The sequence below is a fragment of the Peromyscus maniculatus genome, chromosome 4 (assembly GCF_049852395.1).
Source record: "Peromyscus maniculatus bairdii isolate BWxNUB_F1_BW_parent chromosome 4, HU_Pman_BW_mat_3.1, whole genome shotgun sequence".
NCBI classification, from domain to species: domain Eukaryota; kingdom Metazoa; phylum Chordata; class Mammalia; order Rodentia; family Cricetidae; genus Peromyscus; species Peromyscus maniculatus.
Window position 1 is genome coordinate 124,526,503 of NC_134855.1, and position 20,271 is coordinate 124,546,773.

The 20,271-nt window shown below is 39.8% G+C and overlaps 1 protein-coding gene across 5 annotated transcripts in view; it reads right to left on the reverse strand.

The window, feature by feature from the left end:
* Positions 1 to 20,271, reverse strand: part of Ralgapa2 (Ral GTPase activating protein catalytic subunit alpha 2) — a 286,655-nt gene that overhangs the window by 123,053 nt on the left and 143,331 nt on the right. For all 5 annotated transcript variants that reach the window (XR_013050813.1, XR_013050812.1, XM_016002990.3 and 2 more), the window contains one exon: positions 3,526 to 3,654. Coding sequence is in view for 3 of the 5 variants with exons in the window: in XM_016002990.3 (XP_015858476.2) it covers positions 3,526 to 3,654 (129 nt within the window). In the remaining 2 variants the exon portion in view is untranslated. The remainder of the gene's footprint in view (positions 1 to 3,525; positions 3,655 to 20,271) is intronic.

Genomic DNA, 20,271 nt, shown 5'->3' on the forward strand with positions numbered 1-20,271 from the left:
GAGATGGGGGAAGAGTGGTGCCAGCTGGGAATGGAGCAGTGGCATCAGGGAGAGAGTCAGAAGCACGCTTTGTTTCGTTTTTAAGTATGAGGGTTTGCAGTGACTGCTGGAACTGCTAAGGTTCGCTAAAGTCAGGCATGGTAAGTACTTTGGCTAATGATCTCCATGGTACACACCCAGTGAACACCTCCAGTCTCAATCTTATCTGACCTCAGAGGCATCTGATACAGCTCACAGCTCCTTTGCAGTATGAGCACTTTTATCACAGGGCTTCTGGGACACTTTCCAAAGAGACTGACAGTCACCCTTGCTGGAACTGCCCATTTCTTTACCACCTAACTTTGGGGTGTTGGCAGTAGTTTTTGTCCTCTTCACTCATAAATCCAAACCCAACCAAAGAGCAATATAGACCCGGGCTCCCTGCTGTGAGCTGCTATACAGTATTCCATGGTATGTACATTATTATTTTTGCTCTGTTGCTAATGGATATTTGGACTGGTTCTAGTTTTGGCTGTTAAATATGGCTGCTGTGTGGAAGCACACACTTCTCTCTTTAGTTGCCTGGGCAAGCAGGGATATCTCAAATTCCTGATTAACTGTGATACCTAAAAACTCTGGCTGAGCAGGTATGTTTCATCCAAGCACCTCTCATCATGTGCACAGCTTTAAATCTCGCATTTACACAGGAAAGCAATTCAAAGAATCATTCTCTCCTTTATATAACTGTTATATTCATATTCTCTCTGTTTAGAACACCATTTGGGATAGCTATTGTTTCTTTATCACTGAGGTATGACAGATAAAATTATATTTAAGACAATGGTTCTCAACCTGTGTTTACTGCTTACCTTTTTGGGGGTTGCATATCAGATATTTACATTAAGATTCATACCAACAGCAAAATTATAGTTATGAAGTAGCAATGGAACAATTTTATGGTCGAAGGAGTGGGTCACCACAACACAACGAACTGTATTAAAGGGTTGCATTAAAACATTAGGAAGGTTGAGAAACACTGATTTAAGGGGTATAACATGTATGTCTGTTTACAGTGTATTAAACGCACACACATTGTAAAGTGAAAGCTACAATTAAGCTTTATTAACCTAGATATCATCTCAGAGAGCTGTCCTTGTTCATAGAGGTACACTCTTGATAAATTTCAAGTTTACAATATAGTATTTTTAACTATGATCATCATTTTTGAAAGAGGTTTCAAAAACTCACCAAAACTTTCTATACTGACCAACATCACCCCATCTACTCCCCAGCCCTTAGCAAACACCAGACTACTCTTTGTTTGTGTTCATTTGACTTTTAAGAGTTCACATGTCACAGAGATGATGCAGGACCATGTCTGGCTCATTTCCCAGGCAAAGTGGCCTCTGGAACCACTCATGTTGTCAAAGAGACAAGATTTTTTAAGGTTGAAGAATATTTTACTATATGTGTCACATCTGTTCATCCACATGTGTACACACTGTAATCTGTTACTCTAACTAGCTAACTGAGAATAATGCTGCAGTGAGCTTGAGAGGCAGCTCACCTTTCCATATGCAGATTCTACTTCCTTTGACCTTACATCTCAGTAGAATTAACAGATCACTTAATGGTTTTATTAATCTGTGGAATATTCCTTTACACTGTGTGGATATATGTTACTGTGACTGGCTTAATAAAAAAGCTAAATGGCCAGTAGCTAGGCAGGATTTTCAGGGCAGAGAGAATGCTGGGAAGAAGGGCGGAGTCTGAGGATCTTGAGCCAGATGCAGAAGAAACAGCATGGAAAGTACATGAATGAGGTAAATGAGCCTGGAGACAGCACATAAATTAATAGAAATGAATTAAGTTATAAGAGATAGCTTTTAAAAAAAGCCTAAGGCATCAGCTGAGCTTTCATTATTAATAAGGAGTCTCTGGGTGGTTATTTGGGAGCCGGAAGTCCCAACGAAAAAGTCCGCCTACATTAATCTTTTAAGGTCATTCTATTTTCAACAATGGCTGTACCAATTTATATTCCCACCAAGATTATACAAGGATTCAATTTCCTCCATATCTTCAACAACACTTATTTTCCTTTGTGATGACAGCAACTCTTAACAATGGAAATTATTATCTTCTGGTCTTATTTTGCATTTCTGATTAAAGATGTTGAGTATTTTTTTATATGCCCATCAACCAATGTATTTCTGGAAGGTTACTTTAAATAGCTCACTTAGGCAAAAGATCCATGAAGACAGGGAGCTTACCATGTGTGATGCTATTCTATAAATGGCTGTAGCATGTTCTACAGAAAAACTCCTAGCAGGTAATAAAATTCTAACAACATATGATTCTCTTGCCTGCGTCTTGTAATTTTTTTTTTCAGTGCCAACTTGAAGGGTTACCCCTTACAAGAAAGTTCTTTGGAGATGATTTCCCCCAAGCCAAAAATAAAGTGAGAAAATTTGTCACATCTTTATATATTTATAAAGAAATTCAACATTTTCTTCCTCATTTTTTCCTTTTCTTATTCTTCCCTTTTGTTCTTATCTCTTTCTTTCTCTTTATTTTTTAATTTAGCCTTAGAAGAAGACACTAGGGCATAAAACACGATCACAAATTATCAAGTACTAACCACCCCTCAATTGAAAGTGAAAGATGAACCATGTATCAGACAAAATTTAGCATCCTGACTACTCATACTGACTTCATGTAAATCGCTGATAACTCCAAAATACTCATCATCTTTACAGGGTTTGAGGGTGGTGACTCACAATAGTTTGTGCATAAAGCACAAGTGGAAAAAGCACTTCAAACCTAAGTGGAAGTGCTGTCCCACAGTCCTGAGACACTGCCTGAACAGTGCAGGGAAAGAGGATGGGTATAACTTCTTCTTGTGGCCCCTGATGCTTCGTAAGCCCATTTGCTTCTACTTTAGTAGAAGAATTAGTAGTACAACAATTTCAGAGTTTTCCCACACATTAATATGAATATATACTCATTACCAGTAAAAAAAAATTAGTATTCTAATATTCTAAGGAAATATTTTTGGGGATTGGGTGTATCTCAGTGGTAAAATGCAAGTTTAACATTCAAGAGGCCCTGGATTTGATCCCAAGGACCACAGACTTCTATTTCTTTCTCTGAGACTCACAGTAACCAAACTAAATTTAACAAAACAACAACACATTACTTTGAACATACACTTCAAATTCTCTCTTTACTGCATTTATGTCCATAATGCCATTTACAGGCAAATACTAATAAGGGTCTGTAAGACAGGCCCTGCTTTCGTGTAAATGTGCTGACATATTAGTGGGGATATGATTTCTCACACTTTGGCCTTTTGATGAAACGCCTTTCCAGTACCAGTATGTCATCTTATCCTACAATTTCACAGATCAGCTGCCAGGGTATCTACTCTGAGAGCCCAGTTTCACATTGCACTAATGAGTCAACACCTGTTAGAGTGGAGAAATCTGAGCCTTGTTAGCAATTGTGAAGTCTCCCAGGAGCTGGGATGCTGAACATTGTCATACTCACCGCCAACATGTCTGTACTGAGGACCCTGGCAGCAGCAGTGATAAAATCCCCCACCAGCATTGAGAAACCAGGCAAACCCAGGGAGAAAAAGCGGGGTGAACAGTTTCTTATAATAGTGTTTAAGACATCCTGAAAAGGAAAATAAGAAAACGCAACTGTAATTTTAAGAACAAAATTCCAGAGTGGTTTCTTTGTGTACATGCATGACTACCATAACAGAGCAGAGCATGGTGATATGTTTTCAAACAAGAGTGCAGGGGGTGCATAACTCCAATGGTTCCTGTACACATCTCTTGCAGCAAACTGTAAGATGACTTATCCAAAACCCATCCTGTGGCATTGAGGCTCGATAAACATCTGTCCTGTATCCCACTTCACAGTGGGCTCCTCGGACAAGCTACAGGACTGCTGAGGTAGACATATACATAAAACCCACAAACACCCATAAAATAAAAACTGGGCTCTGTCTTCAGCTTCAACCCCCAGAAGCTAAAGTATACTATTAGTGAATCTTATAGGCAAAGAGATGGAGGTTTCAGGCACTAAGAAATAGGATTGTGGGCAGTGCTAAGGTAATGCTCTTCTTACATGCATGAGGTACTGAGGTCAGGGAGTTGCCACAGATCTGATGTGCCCAGGAGGTGCAAACACAAATCCAACAGCAGCCATTTGCCAGAGCTCAGCATCAGGACCATCTCCCTGCCAGCTCTCCATCCTGTGTCTATAATGGACTCCTGTGGAGGGCTGGCTGCCCCCCAACCCCCAGTCCCTCACTCCCGCCTGTGCCGGATCAGATCCACCACAGGACAGTGTTCACACCATCGTGGCCAGGCCCCCCTCTAAAGCCATCTGTGTGAGTGTGTGCATGTATAAGTGGGATTAGAATGAAAACTACAATCTTCTTTTACACAGATTCTAACCAGGCACATACATCAAACAAACCCACCACAATGAAAGACTTCAGTTACATGACTTGCCATCATGGAACCGATAGTTAGTGTCAATATACAAGTAAATAGCAAAACATAAGAACCTTGGCTGTCCGTGTGAGTATCTGAATAAACCCTTCAAAATAGTCCTGACTTAACTATTAAATTAGAGCAAAGCATAGCCACATGCTAATTTCCAAAGTTATCTTAGGCCCTTCGTAAGATTCACCTCATTCCACAACTTGTCTTCTTAAACACAACTTATATGTGGTCACAAAACATTTTCCCAAGACATTTTTCTTAGAGTAGAACCATTTAATTCATTCATTATTTATATAAATAATACTATTTCTATGCTTCAAATGATCATAGAATACTTAATATTTTAGTGTTCACATACGATAAGCATTTAGCTTAAAACTTAAGTTTTAGCATTTCAGTTGACTTTTTCTTACACAAAAATGAACAGATAAACATGATTTACAGATAAAGGTGAGGTAGATAGATAGATAGATGACAGAGATACAAAAGGAAGGAATGGAAGAAAAAGCAGAACCAAGGTTTTTCCCCAGTTAATATTTAAGCCTGCTTTAATCATGTCCTGCGATACACTTTAGGGTCCCTATCAGCCAAGACAAACATTCTCTGAGCTGAGCAGATGGATGCTGCAGGTTAGAAAGTGTGTGGTAGACTTAGGCTCCAGGAGTGGAACAAAAGATCTACCTTTTTCATAATTAAGCCTCTGATTAATGCCCTGGGCTCCTCACCACACACCTGTAATTACTCACAGAGGTATGCATTGTGTTGGGGCCTTGTCTCAGAATATCAGGCATCAAGCTATCCGGCAGCAGATGGAAGCACATTTCTGTTGACATATGCTGCAATGAAAGGATTCGTACAAACCTGGCTAGCAAGGTAGCAGAATGCCATGCATCTGAAGATTAATAATGCAAACAGCCATGATGTTAGCTTTGTTATGTTTGCGTTAATTCCATCTGTTGAGATGAGGAGCTAAAACCCTGAAGCCTATGGGTTTTTAAAATCTTTAGCACACACTAAACTAATTCAAATGAGCCATTTTCACCACCGGAATTTAGAATTTTGGTTTAAAGATGGTTTTCTGGAATAGGTTTTTGGGAATTGGGAACTGAATCCTTTAGCAAGATAAAACTGTAATTTGTAAAACTTGCTTCACTGGTACATATGCATGAAGACCTGGGGAGGGGGGGACTACGTTCAGAAGAAACTACAAACTTGTCACTGGTGCTAACAATGGCAGATACACATGTTGTTCAGATAAAGTCACAGGGCTCACTCAGTCCCTGGACCTGGGCCAGTGACTTCAACCGAACCTGCTTCTCTGGGCAAAGAGAGGGGAAGAGAGGGGCAGTAACAGATGGCAAGCCTACCCTACTTGCCACCCACGGAACACGGAGCCTGTGGGGACAGTGTGCCTCTGCTGTAGTCACCAAAGACAGCACTGGGGCAGGTTAAAGCGGGGGTTAAAGAGGGGGCTGTAGGACCAGTCAGCCAAATTACCACCACATGCTGGCTTACTTTGCTTATCTACACTGAAATGGAGCAGTCCAAAGGGTCTATCTTTGAGATAACACTTTCAAATTAGGAATAGCCACATGGTACTTAGGAGTGCATCTGCCATCCATGTTCCCAACAGAGGGCCATCCACGACGAGCTCCATTCATTTCTAATTCATAGAAACATCATTCTTTCACCCCACTTCTCCACCTCGAGGTATTAAGATCAATCTCTGGAAATATAGAACAAAATCCTCCAGCTTCGGATAGTTTATTCTCAGTCTACAGGGCTTTATATATGAACAAGACAGAATGGCAGTCACCACACACCCATCACTCGAGGAACAGCTCTTATGCCCTTTGTACTACCCTCCCTCTAAAGCATGATTTGTCTAATAGGCGTTTCCAATAGGTGTTTCACTTTTTTGAAACTTAAAATTATACTGAAAAATGATTACTTTCTGTCAGAAACAGGATATACCCTTAAAACCAATATAATATTAGCAAGCAAATGATGCCAAATTTCTGGCTAAAAACATCACTAGCTGCCAGAAGCTCTTAGTTTGTGACAGGCACCACTCTTTGAAAACAGTGGTTTGCAATGCCATGGAGCCCACAGCAGTCCACAACGGCCCACAACCTCCACCTAGCCTGAGACTGTCATAAGGACAGACTGTGAAGGGGGAAGGGGCTGTTATTCTCACCGTGTGATTCCTTCTCTCAAGGCTGCGTACACTATAACCACTGCTGGAAAATTTTCCTGTGTTCAAACTCTCCCCATGAAGAACCCTAGAAGTGGGGCCACAAGACCTGAGTTAGAGACTGTGGGCTGTCTCTGAAACAGCATGTTTCTGTCTTCCCTAAGAGGGGACGATCCCTCCTTCATTAGCAGTAGGCCGAGGGATGCAGACAGGAATAGATGCTTTATGGAGGCTTCCAACGGCCATGCGGAAGTACACAGTGTTGTCAGCAAACAGTGGTTTTCAAAAAGGAAGGATTTTTACTTCATAGAACTTACTTAATAGGTTTAGTTTGTAAAATTTGCTGAATGAATGTTTAATGATTTATAGAGGAAGGGTATCTTTCAGCAATAACACAGATAAGTCTCTTTGATCATACATTACCCTAGAAATTAAAAACTCCAGCAATTGGTTCCCTAAGACAACTTCTTTAACAAGCATTAGAGATTGTGTATATAATGTGGGGGTAAAAAAACAAAAGCAAAATCAGGAACAAGATCTTTAGGTTTTTCTAAGCTTCATCCTTTTTAGGAATTCTAGAACCTACCTCAAACAAGTGAGCCTGGTAGCAAGAATTGGTTTCTTCTGTACATTCTAAACAGACTAAACAAGATGTCAAACTAAACAGGCTTCGTGGTAAATGGAGTCTGGAACAGGACTCAGGTTTGTTCTTAAGTTGCCTAGGACGCAGCAGACAAAGTCTGTTTTTGCTGGAAAGAAATCACCCTGTGACTGTGGTCACACAGTGAGCAGGACACACAGTGGCATTTTCTCCTGTTTAAGTGATAGGTCCACATGTGAGCTCCATGTTGAGCGCTTTCGAAAGCTAGACTGTAAGACGATAATTGTGGCTTTGTAGCTTATCACAAGGTTCAGGCTTATGAGAAAGCGACTGGTGAGAACATCTGTCTCTTATCACTGATCTTGCAAAAAATCAGGTAATTCAAATAGAGGCGTGTTGTTTCCTCTCCTCCAAAGCACAGTTCTATAAACACAAACTACATCCAGCCCCTCAAATGAATCGCTTTAATTGAATGCTATGTACACAGTAACTGGAAAAACTATAAGTGATAAGGAAAACATATGGTGACGGCAGCACAAATTGGCTTACTCCTTCTGCACAGGGCTGCTTCTTTAGTTCTCTTATAATTGACCTTTAGAATGATAAATGTGTAAAATAATTTTGTTTATTACAGCGCTAAACCTTCCAACAATTACACAAAATGAAAATTTAAAAGGAAGGATTCCTTCTGGAAGCATTTCCATTGTTTACATAATTGCACAGCTATAATTTAGTGCTCGTGTTGTTATGGAAAATAAAAAAGGGCCATTACTAGACATTTCAATTCAAAATATTGCACAGTAGTGTCAAAAATGGGGGCAAATGTTCACTTTAGCACAGTTTAAAATGGATTAACCCTGTGTGTCTAAAGTCTCGGCCCAGCATTCGGTGAAACACAAATGTGCAGAAGTTGCCATCCTTCCTGCACTGGCGATGCCGTGGCTGTGCTTTCACACCAATCACATGTATATTTTTCACTTAATATTTGCTCATGACCTAGCAGATGATGGCTGTAACACAATAGCCAGCCATCTGTCTCCCAGCCTTTCTTTGGAGGACTTGTGACCGCTTCTCCAGAGCAAACAGATCTGGTTATCCCACCTAAAGTCACTTAGGCCCTCTGTGAGGCTAAGCAGTCATCAAGAAATAAAATCTGTGTGTGCAAAACCATTTAACTCCTCATTTGACTTTTCCCTTTAAGAAATGCTACACAGTAAAAATGATTTCACTGCTACTTTCCAGGGCACCTATCTTTTTTTCTAGTGTAGACCACAAGAACCTTTTATTTGGTACCATGGGAACGCTTGGGATTTGTGTATCCCAGAAACCTGGGTAACTAAAAAGACACGACTCATTCCACACTTGGAAATAATACAGAAATACTTTTCACATTAAGTGTGGACATAATTTAAATTAACAACAGCCACAATCACAACCCTTTAGTCCCTTCAGGACACATTTGCAAATGTCAGCTATTACTGGACGGAGCTATCCTAATAGATCAGGAGCCTTTGAATTCTAGACCTGTCCCTCGCTTCTCTGCTAGTGGCTCTCTGCTCCCTCAGCTTTAAGTATAAGAACATCGTTTTAGAGACCATAAGCTGCTATCTGACCTCTGGTGACAAAAATAAAACCTTGGTCATTATGCACCTCCCATCCCACAACACCCCATCAAAGCAGAGCAGAACACGGCACCAGTTTGAAACTGCAAACTACTCTCTAGATCTGAGCCAAGTGATGTGTGGTATACGCCACACATTTTCTGTGTTTTCCATTGCCAAGTGGGATGCAATAGATTTGGAGAAAAGCAGATTTTCAAAATGTGACTTCTGTGACTATTACTAAAGCCCAGAGAAAACGGACAGACTAGAGTAACTCAGTGGCTTGAGACTCAAACACGTCTTGAGCTCTGTGCCCTGCAGAATGCTGTGACAGAGTTTCCAGGACAGTGGCATGCACAGCAAAAGGGAAGTGGGGTGTGGGAAGACACTTCTGAAGGCACAGAACTTCTCTGCCAGTTGCACAGTAATGATTGGGCAGGGGGCACAAGGCAGCCTGTAAGGCCAAAGGAGGCATCTCAAAACTTGTTTATACCTGCTTTACAACTAACCCCGCATCTGCCAAGGAAAGCTCTCCTGCCTTGGAAAAGCAAGACCAGCAGCTCTGAAACACAGTATATAATTTTATTTTATAGTGGAGTTGGAGAGTCACCAGCCCTGTCTCAAAATGTCTTCTTTTTTCTATCTGTAACTTTATTAAATACTTCATAGGTAATAAAATCCATCCCATAACGTGTACAAAATAGCTTTTAGTGTAGTCCCAGAACTGAGCAAACATCACCACCATCTAACTTGAGAACATTTTCATCACTCCCAAATCAAAGCCAATGTCCATTAGCAGCCCCTCCCTGCGTCCCTCTATCCACGTACCTGGCAACCACTAATCTGCCGTCTGTCTGTGGATCTGCTAGCTCTGGGCATTTCAGAATATGGGATATTAGAGTGTGTAGCATTTATATCTGGCTTCTGCCACTTAACATGTTTTCAAGGTTTACCCTGTTTTATTTTTCGTTTGTTTTTTGAGATAGTGTCCACGTAGCCCAGGCTGACCTCAAATTTACTATGTGCTTGATGCTGGCCTTAAACTGCTGATATTCCTCTGCCTATATCTCAGAATTGCTGGGATTATAAGCATAGGCTAACATGTCTGTCATGACTTTTTATAAAAACAACTAAATAATATTCTATTATGTCGATAGTCTTCATTTTCTCTTTTATTTTTGAGACTGGGTCTCATCTAGCAAAGGTCCCAGTAATCCTCCTGCCTCAGCCTTCTGAAGGCTAGAATTTCAAGTGTGAGCACCACACCTGCCATGCTTAGTGTGTTATTAGTTGGTGGGCCTGTGCACTGCTTCTCCCTTGGTGCCTGTCAACAGTACTGCTATAACTATGTGTGGACTCTCTGAGGTCAGTTTCATATGGAGTTAGCTCTCAGTGGAACTGCCGCTTCTGTGAACTGTGTGTTTACATTCTGAGGGGCTGTTTGTTTCCTACAGCAGCTCTTCCACTTTAGATTCCCACCAGAAAAGTTCAAGGAGTCTTCCGTTCTCGTTACAATTATTTTCCCTTTTAAGGAAATTACCTTAACAGCCACCTTAGTGAATATGAAGTGGGACCTTGTAGTTTTGATTTACATTTCTCTGGGACTGATTGTGTTCAACATAATTTCCTGTGTCTGTGGGCCATGTTGATGTCTTCTTTGGAGAAATTTTAGTTTATTTAAATCCTTCATTCTTTTATATTTGGGCCATTGATTTCCTATTGAATTGCAGTGCTTCCTCCTACATTCTGGCAGGAGACCTTTACTCGGCATGTGATTTATAAATATATTGTTTAAACCATTTTGTGAGTCATCTTTTCACTTGTGTGGTATGTCCTTTGATGCATGTAGATTTTAATTTTGGTAAAGGACAGCTTATATTCTCACCTTTTCTCTTGTTGCTTGTCATTGCTAAGCCTTTAGTGTAAATTCCAAGATAGTCACAATTTCCTGTTTTACTTTCCACTAAAAACATTATAGCTTTAGCTCTGACACATCATTTAGACCATTGATTCACTATGAGTCAAATTTTGTATATGGTGTGAGGTTGAGATGGAGGCTAATTTTATCATGTATATGTGGGGGGATATTGCAGTGTATCATATATATATATATGGGTATGTGTGCCCATGTACATGCATAGAGACCAGAGGAGATATTAGGTGGCCTGTTCTACACTCTCTATTTTACTGTTCTGAGACAAGGTCTTTCACACTGATTGCAAGACAGTCCCAAAGATCCTCTTGTCTCTGCCTCCAACAGCATTGGGGTTATAGTCAAGTGCGGCACTGCCCAGCTTTTCACATGGGTGCTGGAATCTGAACTCAGGTCCTCATGCTTATATAGCAAGTACTCTTACCCCATGAGCCATCTATCAAGGACCTCATTTTATCCCTTTCTATGAAGATGTCCAGTTGTACCAGCATCACGAGAAGAAATTACTTCTTCCTCACTGTATTATTTTTGCACCTACATCAAAAATTAATCAACCATAGACACATATGTTTCTTTCCATACTTTTAACTCTATTTTATTGCTCTATAGGTCTAACCCCTTACTAATACTATACTGTTTTAGTAAGTTTTGAAATCAGAAGCTATGAGTTCATATTACTCTTTTAAAAGTATTATTTTGTCTACTCAGAACTCCTTGCAATTCCATGGGAATTTTGGGATCAGCTTTTATACTTATGCAAAATAAGTTACTGGGATAATAAGGATTGTGTTTAATCTGCACATCAGTTTTGAGAGTATTGTTGATATTGTCTTCAGAGCTAGAAATACGGGACATTTTCCATGTTTATATAGGTTTTAATTTTTGATAGTAGCATACACAGATTGTTATGTTCATATATTATACTTGCTTGGATATGTTTCTCTCTGAATTTTCATCTTTTAAAACCACTATAAATGGAGTTATAATTTTATTAATTTCATTTTCAAATTTTCCATCACTGATATTTAGAAATATAATACAGTAGGTTCTTATATATTAACCCTGTATCTTGCAAACTAACAAAATTAACTTATTAGGTCTAATAACTTATGTATATTCTATGCATATACATAGAATAATGTACATAATATGCATGTATATAAGAATATACATTATATATGTGTATATTTTCTTTTTTTTTTTTTTTTTTTTTTTGGTTTTTCGAGACAGGGTTTCTCTGTGTAGCTTTGCGCCTTTCCTGGAGCTCACTTGGTAGCCCAGGCTGGCCTCGAACTCACAGAGATCCGCCTGGCTCTGCCTCCCGAGTGCTGGGATTAAAGGCGTGCGCCACCACCGCCCGGCTTATGTGTATATTTTCTTAATTACCTGTTCTAAGCAGTTAGAAGACTGCAGGGGTTGGGAGGTAAGTTTTGGCTACCACCTTGACTGGATTAAGAGGCAACAGAACGTTAATGAAGCACACCTTCATGAGCGCCTGGGAGGCATTTCCAGTGAGAGAAGCTTGTTTCCCCAACCAAAGAAAAGGTGGGGAAGGATAAAGTGAGCTTCCTATTCAACCACAGACCATGCTGTTTCTGCCACCATGCCTTCCTAGCCACTGGGGACTGTATTTCTCTGAACTGTGAGCCAAAATAAATTCTTCCTCATTTACATGTTTGGTCACAGTGAGGAGAAAAGTAACTAATAGGACACTTGGGAATAGAGGTGGGGAAAACCCACACCCTTGATTTGCTCTTCATCATTAGAGGAATGTAGTAGTTTAAAAGGGTAATATGTTATTTCTTTGGTGGGAAGACAGCCAGATACTATGATGTGACATGTAAACCCAGACAAACCTGCATTTAAGTTTTGGGGAGTGGCAAATTAGTGCTTTTCACAAGAATGTGTACACAGTACTGTGAGATCAGCACCACCAAGTGAGAGTTTACCTTCTACCATTTGACCCAATTAATTTCCTTAGCCCTAGTTCTCAGACACATGAACCAAACATAAAATCGCTTAATCATGACCAATAGAACTTCATGCTAATTGCTCAAGGCTCATGAGGTTACTGCTGTCTTTCATGTGTACTTCCTTCAATGCGCAGGTCATACCCCACTAGGAGACTGACAGGAAGATGACAAACCCGTTAGAAAATTCTAGCATCTTTTAATTCCTTATAATGAAAGCTATTGAGGGTCATAGAAAGAAGTGACTTATGAGATGCATAAATAGGACCTTGAAGATACTGGCCTACCAATATCTCGGTCATCACCCCATAAGCCTCAAATCCACAACACTGCAGTTTGTACAACAGGCTGGCTTAATGAGGTTGATGGAGATGCAAAAGAGCAGTTATTAACTCCTCAAACAAGACCTCCATAAATGAGAGTTGCAACAAGCTGTTGCCAACAAATGACGGCCGTGGGAGGGGCTTGGCTACAGCATTCTCTAAACACTGGACACGGAGACAGTCCACCGAAAGAACACTAGACCTGATGGTCAAAGCTGAGGGATAGGCAGGTAGACACTGCCAAGGAAATTCCTAGGGCCCAGAAAGCAGGGTAGGAGGTTGAAAGACACTTGTTCTTTGGGAGGTATCCAACTGCTTGTTTCAGTAAAGTCTTTGTTCCCCTTTGGCTGACTCCTGTGCAGCCTTTTATAATGTTCTCCAGAGGAGGTAAAAGCAAAGGGTCACATGGTCACCATCACAGATGACAGGATGGTTAAAAATGTATTTTGATAAACAAAAAAATGCATTTTGTGCATTATCATGTAAGCAATAATAGCATTAAGATAAAATAATAATGAGCTTGGTGGTGCATGTCTTTAATCTCAGCACTCAAAGGCAGAGGTGGGTGGATTTCTATGAGTTCAAGGCCAGCCTGGTCTACATAGTGAGTTCCAGATTAGCCAAAAAATACATAGTGAAACCCTATCTCAAAAAAACAAACTAACTGGGGCTGGAGAGACGGCTTAGTGGTAAAGAGCACTGACTGCTCCTTGAGAGGACATGGGTTCAATTCCCAGCTCACACATGGCAGCTCACAGCAATCTGTAATTACAGTTCCAGGGGATCCAACAGCCTCACACAGACATACATGTAGGAAAACAACAATGCACATAAAATCAAGATAAATAAATCATTAAAAAAACTAACAAAGGAAAAGAATTGACAAAATAAGAAAAACAAGCCATATAATTAATACAGGTCCTAACAAGACAGGCAACTAGACTATTCACAGGTTGACTGTTCACCCTGTCACAGAAATGCCTCAGTTTCTATCCTTAGAATGTTAAAAAGAATTAGTTGGTGATGCACACCTTTAATCCCAGCACTATGTGAGTTCAAGGATAGCCTGATCTACACTGCAAGTTCCAGGACAGCTAGGACTATACAGAAAGGCCCTTGCCTCAAAACAATAACAACAACAAAAGAAATTATTGGATGAAATCACAGCCTTCACACAGTTAGGTTCTGCCTATTGTCAGTAGGCACAAGGATGCAGTTAAGATTTAATGTGTATTGCCAAAGGTAGACGCTGAGTAAAGTAACCATTGCATCCTAATGCTGAAGTCCAAATTGGACCCAGCTGCACACCTGCATTACACTAGAGTGGAGGAAAATCAGTTGGGAAAGAGCATTCCTACTGAATTTAAGCAATAAGGTATTTCATTTATTCCTCTGCAATCATGGAAACTTGGAAAAGAAAAAAAATCTAGGAGATCTACATTCAATTGTTTCACTTCACAGAAACAGAGAAGATCAATCAAGGTCAGCAGCTACTAGTGGCAAGGTTTAGACATAACCAAAAGCATGCTCCCCTTTCAACGTTAATTCAGGGTCAATGGGGCACCATTTGAAATGTGTCCATAGAACAGAGCACAGGGCCATCCTGAGGACCCGATTTAGCTCTACAATATGAATTGTGCTTTCACCTCATCTGCTTTCCATAATCAACATTTAAAGATGCACACTGGAGTTAGAGAGGAGGCTTAGTAAGTGGAGTGCTTATCCTGCAAGTTTGAAGATGTGAGTTTGGATCCCCAGAGCCCATAAAAAACAGGCTGTGGCGGCACAAGTTTCTAATCCACAGTTTCTACTGTGAGATGGGAGACAAAGACAGGAGCCTTCCTAGAAACTCACAGGCCAGCTAACCAGGTGTTAACATGCAGCAGCAGACAAAAGAGACCCTGTCTCAAACAAGGTAGAAAGAGAGGGCCCACATCCAATCTGATCTCCACACCCATACCATGACACCTGAGCACCTGTGAGAGCATGCATGAACACACACATACATACACACACACACACACACACACACACACACACACACACACACACACTACTGAAGTCAGTAAATCCTGTAGTTTAAGCCTCCTCCTCTCCAGGAAGGATTATCATAGCAAACTGTCTCATCAAATATTATCTTCAGAAGAAAACCAGGTCTCCCACAAACACCTTCTTCTTAGGATACCGCTGGACAGAAATCGTGTTGGGTATGCATACTGGTGTGAGGGAGAGCACCCGAGGCACTCTATGGGGAGAAGCCAAGGCATTTAGTAGGACACCAACAGGAATGTGAGGTTCCCACCTTTCTTCTTAGAATGAGCATGAGAACACACAGCAGCTGTGACAGTGGTGCGTCTTCACTGTGGCCCAGTTCTGCTCCAAGGCTCTAAGCTGATACCATCAAGGGCTGGTTGTCCTGTCTGAACATGCTTCCTTCTCACACTGAAATCAGGAAACAGGCTCTCGGGGTTAGAGGAATGTTAACTTGCCTCATGGCACTGAGTTTTGCTGGACTGTTTCCTGGCCTACACTATAAAGATAAAGTATTTCTGCTAAAGCTTTCCCTGACTTCTAGTGTGTTCTCAAATAAGAAAAGAAATAAATTTTATAACATGGTTGCTATTCTGTTTTAGTCTAAAAGAACACACAATGTATGCTGTCTAGTTTTCTTATAAATAAACTATCACCAAAATAAATAAGTAAATAAGTTATCTCAGCTGCACAGAGAAGCAAAATTGAAGCCCTCAATATTTTTGTTCTCTTAAACAAAACAAAACAAAAGTGAACCCATGGTCCTTTGGTTACAGCCCACAGACTACTCTATGGATGTGGCCTGAGGCATAGAGAACTATGCAGAAAATTCTCAGGCAAATTTCTGCTTGTACAAGAGAATGATCACCTGTTTTTGTTTTTGCCTTTTGCAATTTAATTTGTGTTAGTAAAAAGAGCTCACAGGAATGGGTGGATTATGCTGGGTGGCGGTTGTGCATGCCTTTAGTCCCAGCACTCGGGAGGTAGAGTCAGGCGGATCTCTGTGAGTTGAGGCCAGCCTGACCTACAGAGCGAGATCCAGGACAGGCACCAAAACTACATGGAGAAACCCTGTCTTGAAAAACCAAAAAAAAAAAAAAAAAAAAAAAAAAAGAATAATGGTTGGATTTGGGGAGAAAAATGCTTTACAGAGGGCTGGAATGATCTAGAGGAGGTAAGAGAACTTGCTGTTCCTGCAGAGGACTGAATGTGGCTTCCAGCACTCATGTCACACAGCACACAGATTATAATTGCTCCAGAAGATCTGATGTATGCTTCTGACCTCTGCAGGCACCTGCACATCTCTCTGTCTCTCTCTCTCTCTGTCTCTCTCTGTCTCTCTGTCTCTCTCTGTCTCTGTCTCTCTCTCTCTGTCTGTCTCTCTCTCTCTCACACACACACACACACAGAGTGTTCTGGAATATAGTTTAAGATTATCACATTTGTTTATGCTCTGGAATATTTGTTTAATGATGCAAAGACATGTTGCATTCCTCTATGTTGCATTTGTTTAATTCTGTGAAGCTGTGCTACTTTGTCTGTCTAAAACACCTGATGGTCTAATAAGGTGCTGAATGGCCAATAACTAGGCAAGAGAGGGATAGGCAGGGCTGCCAGGAAGAGAGAATAAATAGAAGGAGAAGAACAAGAAAAGGAGGAGTGAGAAAAGGAGGAGAAGAGGACTCCAGGGGCCAGTCACCCAGCCACCCAGCCAGCCAGCCAGCCATGGAGTAAAAAGGAAAGAAAGATATATAGAATAAATTAAGGTAAAAAGCCCAGAGACAAAATGTAGAAGAGAAACAGGATATTTGTTAGAAAAGCCGGCAAGAAACAAGCCAAGCTAAGGCTGGGCATTTATAAGTAAGAATAAGTCTGTGTATTTATTTGGGAACTGAGTAGCAGGCCTCAGAAGAGTAAAAAAAAAAACAAATAAAAACAACCAACTACAACACAAAAAGTAGAAATAAGTCCTTTTAGAAAAGAGATGCCTAATGAAGCCAACTCTGTCATCTTGTTTCTGTGGAAACCTCAAGTCAGATTCACTAATAAACCAACCATCCCACATATTTGAACTTTCATTTGAGGACTGAAAAACCTTTCCATCAAGGGTCCAGTATAGATCCTAGAAGAAACATCAGCAAACCCAGCAAGCAGTTTTTCACTTCAAATTCCAAGAATACCTGGTTGACATTTTTGTTTTTAAATTTACAGACAATGAATTTCATTTTGGGAATTTAAAAAGTGCTTTTACACTTTCTTTTTTCTTTAAATAAAGTTATTTTAGGGCAAATATTGGAGGGAATAAGGAAGTAGGTGGGGGAGTGCTTTGAAGATAAGATTCCAGTGAAAGATAACACTAACGTATTCTCTGACCCTGAAAGATACTCTACCTTCTTATGAACAGTAATTTCACCAATTGCAAAATGGAAATTAAAACAGAGCACATCCCATAAATGCTTTGACAAAGGTAAAGGACATAGTGTCTGGAGTATTCTTACATTCCAAAGCATCAGACATTATTGTCTGTTACTAAATTATAGATTTACATGTGTGATCTCTTTAAAATATTGTTGTTTCTATTTTATTGATTTCAGTTCTGAGTTTGATTATTTCTTACTGTCTATTCCTTTTGGGTGTGATTTCTTCTTTTGTTCTAGAGCTTTCATGTGTGCTGTTAATGGATAATTTTCTTGATACATACCAACTACCAAAGTTATATCAAGACCAGAAAAACAATTTAAGCAAGCCTGTAACCCCTAGTGAAATAGAGGCAGTAATGAAAAGTCTACCAATCAAAAAAGCCCAGGGCCAGATGGTTTTAGCACACTATTCTACCAGACTTCAAACAAGTTAATGCCAATACTTCTCAAATTATTCCACAAAATAGAAACAGAATGAACAATGCCCAGTAAATTTTGAAGCTACTGTTCCTCTGATACCTGAACTACATAAAGATTTAACAAAGAAAGAGAATTACAGACCATTTCCCTTATGAATATCGATGCAAAAATTCTCAATAAAATACTTGCAAACAGAATCCAAGAACATATATAAAAAAAATCATTCACCATAAGCAAGTAGGCTTCATCCCAGAGATGCAGGGATGGTTCAATATATTTAAGTAGATAAATGTAATTCACCATACCAACAAACTGAAAGAAAAAAAAAAGCCACATGATCATTTCATTAGATGCAGAAGTTTTTGACAAAAGTCCTGAAGAGACTAAAGCTACAAGGGACATACCTCAACAAGGCAGTTTACACCAATTCCAAAGCCAACATCAACTTAAATTTAGAGATACTCACTGCAATTGCACTAAAATCAGGAATAAGACAAGGCTGTTTATTCTCTATATACCCACTCCATATGGTACTTGAAGTCTTAGCTTGAGCAATAAGGTTAAGGGGATACAAATTGGAAAGGAAGAAGTCAAAGTAGCATTATTTGCAGATGATATGATAGTACACTAAGTGACCATAAAAATTCCACCAGAGAACTCCTATAGCTGATAAACACCTTTAGCAAAGTAGCTGGATACAAAATTAATTAGCAAAAATCTGTAGCTACACTATATACACAAGACAAATGGACTGAGAAAGCAATTAGGAAAACAACACCTTTCACAATAGCCTCAAATAACAAAAAATCTTGGAGTAACTCTAACGAAGCAAGTGAAAGACTTGTATGATAAAAACTTTGAGACAGTGAAGAAAGAAACTGAAGAAGATATTAGTAGTTGCAGAGATCTCCCATCATGCTCATGGATCAGTAGGATTAATATAATAAAAATGGCCATCCTACCAAAGGCAATCTACAGATTCAATGTAATCACCATTGCTGTGGGATGTCTTTCTGTATGCTGTGAATATATGTTGCTCTGATTGGTTGGTAAATAAAGCTGCATTGGCCTATGGCAAAGCAGCTTAGAGGTATGTAGGAAATCCAAGCAGATATACGGGAAAAAGAAAGGGGAGAAGAGATGCCAGCTGCCGCTCAAGGAGCAGCAAGATGCCAGCAGACCAGTAACGCCATGGCCACATGGCAACTTATAGATTAATAGAAATGGGTTAAGTTATAAAAGCTAGCTAGCAAGAAGCCTGCCATAGGCCATGCAATTGGTAATTAATCTTAAGCCTCTGGATGGTTATTTTATAAGCGACACAGGACCGCAGGGCCAGGCAGGACCTGAGAAAACTTAGGGCTATATCCTATCAAAATTCCAATAAAATTCTTCACAGATATTGAAAGAACAATTTTCAGCTTCATATGGAAGCACAAAATAGCTAAACACTGGATAGCTAAAACAATCCTGAATAATAAAAGAAATGCTAGAGGTATCATCATCCCTGAGTTCAACTTGTACTACAGAGCTATAGTCATGAAAAGAACATGGTATTGGCACAAAATGGACATGCTGATTAATGGAATTGAAGACCCAGAAATAAACCCACAGACCCAAATACTTGCTTTGTGATAAAGAAGCCAAAAATACACACTGGAAAAAAGACAGCATCTTTAACAATGGTGCTGGTCAAACTGAATGTCTGCATGTAGAATGCAAATAGGTCTATATTTATCACCCTGCAAAAACTCAAGTGAATCAAAGACCTCAACATAAAACCAGAAACACTGAACCCGACAGGAGAGAAAGTGAGGTATAGCTTTGAGCACAGAAAAAAGACTTTCTGAACAGTCTTTGAACTAATGAACTAATGAACTTTGAACTAATGAACACCATTAGCACACGCACTAAGATCAACAATTAATAAATGGGACCTCAGGAAACTGAGAAACTTCTTCACTGTAAAGGACACCATCATTTGAACAAAGCATCAGCTTAGAGAACGGGAAAAGGTTTTTACTAACTCCACATCTGATAGAGGTCTAACATCCAAAATATATAAAGAACTCAAACAACTAGACATCAACAAACCAAATAATCCAATTAAAAAATGAAGTACAGATCTAAAAAAAAAAAAAAGAGGAAACTCAAATGATTGGTTGAGAAATGCTTAAAGAAATGTTCAACTTCCTTAGCCATCAGGGAAATCCAAATCAAAACTACTTTGAGATCCCATTTTGCACATGTCAGAAAGGCTAAGATCAATAAAGCAAATGACA